Genomic DNA, 7,812 nt, shown 5'->3' on the forward strand with positions numbered 1-7,812 from the left:
TAATAACTGTATGAAAAATGAGTCATTCTTGTATTTTGATCTCTACTCCTTCGTGAGTTCGTAATTATTGCGCGAGAATTAAAAGTTAAATGCGTAATCGCGATAGCACAATTGCAAAATTATTTTATTATTTTAGTTTAATGCACAATGTATTTTAATGCCAATCCTTAGGCAAATCGAGCAATCCAATAAATACGAATTCATTAAATCGTATTTATTTATCTGTGATATTAGTGGATTGCGAAGGTTATCGTTTTTTAAAGACCGATATCAAATATAAATGCACAGAGCGGTAAAAACATGGTAAGTGTCTTTTTATAGAATGGCAAAGTATTTCTCCGCTAAAAAGCAACACATAAAGTGCATTGAGTGCAACTTGAACAAGATCGACGATTCCTAAGGAAACTCTATCCTTCAAAATCGCCTTACTCTTCACGAAAGAAAGAATCACTCTTCCGGCATCTCCCGTCCGATATCGCGATCCTTCCGATGCACCGTATGCATAAGAGGAAACTCCTTCCCAGACGGTGACGACAAGAAGACGAAGACGAAAACGACAACAACAACGACAAGAGACAACGCCCGAAGCGTCTCTCTTCTGAAAATCTGACGCGGCCAACGTGTGTCGGGTGAAAACTCGACGAGCTCATTTCCCTATAACGTCGACGTTCACGCGGGAGTATATACCGATAGTCGACGAAATAGTTCAGAAGAGATTTCCATTTTCGAAGAGACACTCCGAGACACGTCTGTCTTGACCGATTAGCAAAACTGTGTTCCTTATCGAGTGCGGTTAAGATATTCGGTCTGATTATGAGTTCTTGGATGAACTGTCCGTCCTCTTTGCTGCTGTTGCTGTTAGGCTTGAGCCTGCATAGCGCGTGCATCACGCGAGCGAACGTTGCCGGTCAGCACGGTAGTCAAGACGGTGGTCATGAGTCCTTAGTGGTGGAGACTACTAGTGGGCTGATGCGCGGTCTCTCTCGCACGGTGCTCGATCGTGAGGTTCATGTGTTCTACGGAGTGCCGTTCGCGAAACCTCCGGTTGGGCCTTTGCGATTTCGCAAGCCGCTACCGATCGAGCCCTGGCACGGAATATTGAACGCTACCACCTTGCCCAATAGCTGCTATCAAGAGCGCTACGAGTACTTTCCAGGCTTTGAGGGCGAGGAGATGTGGAATCCTAACACCAACATCTCCGAGGACTGTCTCTACCTCAACATTTGGGTGCCGCAGAAGTTGCGTCTACGTCACAAGGAGTCACCGGACAACGTTGGTAATAACGGTATGGCGATATTGGTCTGGGTCTATGGCGGCGGCTTCATGAGCGGCACCGCCACCCTGGACGTCTACGATGCCGACATTATGGCGGAAAGAGGCGCCGGGTAACATGGGCCTCTGGGACCAGGCCTTGGCTCTTAAGTGGCTTCGTGAAAACGCGCGCGTCTTCGGCGGCGATCCCGACTTGATTACGATCTTTGGCGAGTCTGCGGGTGGTAGTTCAGTGTCCTTACATCTCATCTCACCGGTCACGCAAGGTTTAGTGCGTCGAGGTATCCTTCAGAGTGGCACCCTCAACGCCCCATGGAGTTACATGACCGGCGAAAAGGCAAACGAGATGGCTCGAGTGCTGGTAGACGATTGCGGATGCAATTCGACAATGCTGCAAGAAAACCCGGCACGTGTTATGGCCTGCATGAGGTCGGTGGACGCAAAAACTCTCTCCGTGCAACAGTGGAACAGTTATTGGGGCATTCTCGGCTTCCCGTCGGCGCCCACCATCGACGGGGTCTTCCTGCCTAAGGATCCATTGGACTTGGTCAGAGAGGCGGATTTCAAAAACACCGAGATCCTGATTGGAAATAACGAGAACGAAGGTAGGAAACACTAGCGGTGCGATGCGTTGCGACACGATGCCGCGCGACGTGTGCGAGAGTGTTGTTTCACCAGTCGAGAATTATTACCGACGCTGTTTACGCTCGGCTGTGCCAACGGTTAAAGCCGAAAGCTGTATGGCCGGCTCTTTGTGAATGAGAATATGTGTTTTCTCTGTTCGGAGATTATGTTCTTCGGACAGTTCCGGCAACGGAATGGCTATGGAGTGGATTGAATGGGATTTTCTGGTTGCGATTATTTTAGTATATGTACAATGGATGAGAATTCAAACGTACTACAATTTGCTATAACTCACAGTCAGTTTACGCATTAGTGTGAAAATCTGAAAATATAGAGATTTATATTAATATTTTTTTAAATATACCTTTTAATTCCATTTGTCTTTTTAATGCTACTTTTCAATTTACAGAAAAAATATTTTTGCAGATATGTGTGAAATTACATGTGGGCAGGATTATACTATAATTGTTATATATATAAATTTTTATCGATACATTTGACATATTTGATTCTTTGATTTTTAAATTAAAAGACAATTGTCGAAGATGGTTTTGAAACTGTTTCTCGAATTAAAGTAATCAGTTTAGCGAAAATTTAATGCGGAGGTATATATGAAATTATTATAATACATCGTTGATTTAGCATTTATACAGATGCTAATTTATAAATATTGATGTTATATAAAGGCCATTAAATGCAATCTTCAATCTCAGCAATCTTCGTTAATTGTACATCACGTTGTAGTTAGCCAACCATTCCATTCTTTGCGCATTATGCATGTTATACATGTGTTATAAGTGTGCTCGCGATTTAATTGTTGTGCGATTATATAAATCTATTTTACTTTCTAGGCGTGTATATTTCTCACGATAATTCTCAAATCATAAAATAGAGACAGAAAAGAGAATAAGATGCAAGGATTGCAGAATTATGAATGAGATTTAGCTGTCTCCATCTTTGCAGTATTAATCATCCACGTCTATGCTGTTGACGTAATCAACAAAGTTCTGACATTTAGAGGCACCGTTTTTTTCATTCATTGATATAAATAATCAAACTGGGTTACTCCAGATAGAGCTGCATAATGATAAAGACCTGTTTACGTCGCGACCAACCGCTATGTAGTTCTGGTATATATCGATTAAATGACCAATAGTGAAGCGACATGTATGTAATGCCTCCAACTTTACTCATATGTTCTTCTCATTGATATGAGGATTATTGATATATTATCTTTAATTTCTACAATGTTTTACACGATGTTCTGCTCTTATAATGTTAATGATATTTATTTAGCCTAAAGATAAGAATTCGTTATATTCGTGAGAATGACATAAATTAGGTATGTCTCGTATTGAAATTCAAGTACATGAGTTATACTTACAATTACATAAAATACAATTACATAAAAATTTATGTTTGATATTATTATATTAAAGTAGTATTTTAATTTAATATCAAACATTTGTGCAGGAGCTTGAGTCGTATTTTTCAACAATTTTAAATACTTTTATGTTTTAAAGATTATACGCATGGGAAATGTTATGCAAAACTCTTTTTTGAAGAATTTAGAGATATATATAAACACTTTACAGTTAGTTATTGGGGTGCCTCTGTGTGCATCTTTTATTAGTTCATTTCATGAATCGGATATTAAAAGGATTAATAAATGTAGAGAACGTGTTTTTTTTAATTGATTGTTTATTATGCCATCGCTTAAGCAATATTCTAGCAATTCAATCGGAAATTTATACATCGCTATCGTATATCCTTATTCTCGACACGCGAATGTTACCGTCGATTTATAATGACCGTATTACTTCCTACGCAGGATCGTTATCTTATGTTTGATTATCCAGGCATTCTCTGTTGCTAACGCATCTATCGAGTATGCAAATGCCGCGGTGATAAATCGGTATTGTCTGTAGAAACTGCGTACACGCGCAGTGCAGAGTTTAATTCAAAATATAACCAAGCTTCCTCGCTAAATCGGTTAATCAAACTTTGGTATTGACAGCGAGCCACCACCACGCGCAATTCTGCCTCCTTTTATTTATAGTTTCTCTAGAGAGAGGGAAAAAACGTGAAGGAAAGAGAGATATCGAGATTCTGTCTCGTTCGAATTGATTTCTGTGTATCTGAATGGTGATAATTTTTAATTTATTAAAAATAGATCAGTCAAATACATTGAACAGCGAGCGAAAGATAAAACGTCAAAATTATTGCTAAAAATGGATCGAATTTTGCGCGATATTAGATATCACATAACAGATTCCTAGTAACAGCGGATTGAGGAGAATAAACTCGAGGAGTGTAATTTTTGCTAAGATTAGAGAGCTCGATCTTATGTACTGATATGAAGAAGTTAATTAAAGATATATGAGAGAGAAAGAGAGAGAAAGAGAGAAAAGAGGCTGAGGGAGAAAGGAAAATAGAGAGAACAATTATACACTATTATATCAAAAACTATTACTTTTCGCGAGCAAAAATTACGTGAAACAATGCCACAATTATGTTGCTTTATTACAATGATTTGTAAAAATCAATATCTCGTTTAACTTTCTAATGTTTTGAAATTATTAATATATACTGTAATATAATATTTTATTTAAAACAATAAAAATTCTTTTTAGAATAATATAAAAATTTTAATTTTGAGCTACTTTTTTGTGCATTTTTAAGCGAGATTTAATTTTGTAAGATTATAAAATAATAATTAAGTTTAATAATTAACTTTAATTCTGCTCGAATAGGTATGAAAAGAAATTTTTTTTAAATATATTTTTATTAAGTGAAAAAAATAATAAATATTTTTAATTTTAAGTTATGAGGAAAATTAAAGGATTTAAACAAATTAAGTTTCGAAAATTTAAATGAGTAACAATATTCTATTTTTTAATACATTTCAAGTGGATTTTGTTTCAACAAAATTTTAATCTGATGTCTAATTATCATGTCAATTATTTAATATCAAAGAATTGTCGAGAGAAGTTGCGATAAATGATGGTCTTTATATATACAAATTTTTCTGTCAAAAGATTTAATTAAAAAATTTTATCGAGAATCTATTATACATTTAAAAATACATGTTGTTAGGTTGTAACAAGATTTATTGAACTTTAATGTTAATTTCTAGAGACTGAATAATAATGTTCAAAGTAAGATCTAAAGTGCTTTTTTGTTCTTTAATCTTTGGTATGTACAGCGACACATTTCAAAGCTCATTGTAATGAAGGAATCATTAATGGCTGTTTCACACTCGAATGGATCAGGGTAATTAAACGCTTCGCAGCTACCCTATCTTTTCTGCTTCTTCGTCGCATTCTATGTTGAATCTAAATCAGGAATATTCCTTTTTTATTTATTGTTAGACAAAATTGAGTTAATATCTAATAATAACTTGCTTGTTGCATAAAGAAATTTGCTAAAATACCTTGTTATCTATTACATAATCTACGAAATGATATATTAAATCAAGAGAGGAGCATGATATATTTTTTATTTTGTAAACTGTTGTTAGCAAATTAGAATATGAATAATGTGAAATTTCCATTCCATTATTTAAAGAAATTGAGAATTGTTAGTCTAATGAGAAATATGAAATTCTCAAAATTACTAAACATTTTTTTATATATTATTATATTTCTCTGATAACAAGTATCATATAAAATTTTAAATTATTATATATTAAAAATTATATGGGACACAGGGATTTTGTTATGTATATTTTAGATATTATTATTTTATTCTTCAGAAAACACGAAATGGGTCAATATAAACAATTATATATTTATTTACCCCACCTCATATTATATTATTTACAATTCTAGATAGAGTTATTAAGTTGTTCAAATTTGTGTAATATTATTTAAACAAATTATCAGGATTGTGAAACAAATTGATAAATGTAATTATAAATATGTTATTATATCGATCAAATTACTCTTTTTTACAGATTTATTTAACTGATCATCCAATAGACGTGTACCGCTTCACATTTAAATTACATTTAGCAAAAAGTTTTTAGTAATGCGATTATCAATTTGTTGTCACGCACGCACGCACACGCACGCACACAAATATACAAGGCTTGTATATATCTTTATGTTAATTTTATTTGAATAAATTCTTTATATGTGCATATAAATATGGAGCAAAGTTTAAGTATCACGTGGCGTATAATCGTGAGAGGTGCGAAAATCCATTGTAATTAACAAGAATTATATCTTGATGCAATATCGAGTCACGTGGTCGGACATAGTTATGCAATTAATAGCAGTTTCATCATGAATTACATATCATATTATCAATTTCATTAATATACAATAACATTAATATACAATAAATAATATATAATAATATTTCGCTATTTCTCATGAAATTGATGTTATTATGTGTACATTGATATCTACATATAATAGGTAATATACATGTATATGCACACCATACCATCGCTCTTGCAACATATGTATTGTATACAAGATAAATTAATATTTAATATAGTTATCTACAAAAAGTTTACTTTGTAGATAAAAATTAATTGTTGTGAGATGTACGGCTATATGTAATTTCTATTATGCGATCAACATCATAATTTACTAATAATAAATTTTTTTAGCAAAGATAATAATTTACTATCTTTTGTTTTACTAATTACGGTTGACGCAATTTTGTTTTCCTCACGAATATGAAATTCTGAAACAGATGACAAAGCTTTCATCTGTACTTGGTTAATTATTTTGGTGTTGCCAAATGAAAGCTCGTCACTTTGATGCTCCGGCTCTTTATAGTACACACTATATGCAATGTGGTATGCAACGGATAATTAAGCAGGTCATAACGGATATTTTGAAAAACAATATTCGCTTAATTATATTCTTTTGCACACACGCTGCATATTTTAAGTTAGTTTCTTTACGCATTTCGTAATTTTAATTACACTGAAAGTATATCGCGGTTAATTACATCCGCAAAAAGTTCGAGCTTCCGACCCGTTTTCATGCTGTGAGAGCGAAAAAAGCTCTTTTTCTTTTAAAAGCGAAAGATCTCATGCATAAAATCTCTTCGTTTCGGATATCTATACTATGAAAAATAAATGTAAAAGTAATTACACCGAAGGTACATTAGAGATTCCTCTTTCCAATTTGATAAAGAAAACTTGCTGTCTAAAAGTGAATCAGTGTATCACTGATTTCAATGCTACACTTACGACTGTAATATCAGCGAATATTTACTGTTTTTCAGTAATAATACACTGATTCATTTTGAGAAATTATGATTTGTACAGATTAAATCTGCAGAAAATCATAATCTCTAAAGTGAATCAGTGTATTATTATTGAAAAGCAGTAAATATTCGCTGATGACTTCAGTGCTACACTTATATATATATATATATATATAGTGTGTGTGTGTGTGTGTGTTATACACATATATAATTTGTATAAGTCGTATTATTTCTATATAGAAAAAGAAACACGTTATTAAAATAGATTCATGAATATATGATAATATATGAACTATTTTCACACAATTTACAAAATTCTCGTTGAAATAAACGTGACAAAAGGAAATAATAACATAACGTATAACACAAGTTCTTCCATTTGATTTTTTCATTAAAATTTTTGTTTATACAAATATTTTTATCTAAATAATATAATATATTAAAAGTATTAAAAAATTCTTTTTTAAATACTTTTCTAAAAGTTAATTTATACTTTAATAAAAAAGGAAAAGAGAGAAAAATATTTCTTTTACTACATATTATATTCATCTTCTATTTAAAATAAAAATTAATGATTAAACTTTTTAATAAAATTCAAATTAATGTTACTAATTATATATGTATATATATGCTTCATAGAATCTGTGCTGTAAATAGATGCAAGTTTTATATTCGTCATATATATATATA

At 32.9% G+C, this 7,812-nt stretch overlaps 1 protein-coding gene across 1 annotated transcript in view; it reads left to right on the forward strand.

Moving 5' to 3' along the window:
* The first annotated feature begins 771 nt into the window (after positions 1-771).
* The window catches only part of LOC108722683 (acetylcholinesterase 2), a 77,238-nt gene continuing 70,197 nt past the window's right edge, over positions 772-7,812 (forward strand). The window contains 2 exon segments of the mRNA XM_018447903.1: positions 772-1,378; positions 1,380-1,877. Of these exon segments, the coding sequence (XP_018303405.1) occupies positions 814-1,378; positions 1,380-1,877 (1,063 nt within the window). The 5' untranslated portion in view covers positions 772-813.

This window comes from Mycetomoellerius zeteki, unplaced genomic scaffold, assembly GCF_001594055.1.
Source record: "Mycetomoellerius zeteki isolate Tzet28-1 unplaced genomic scaffold, Tzet1.0 scaffold212, whole genome shotgun sequence".
NCBI lineage: Eukaryota > Metazoa > Arthropoda > Insecta > Hymenoptera > Formicidae > Mycetomoellerius > Mycetomoellerius zeteki.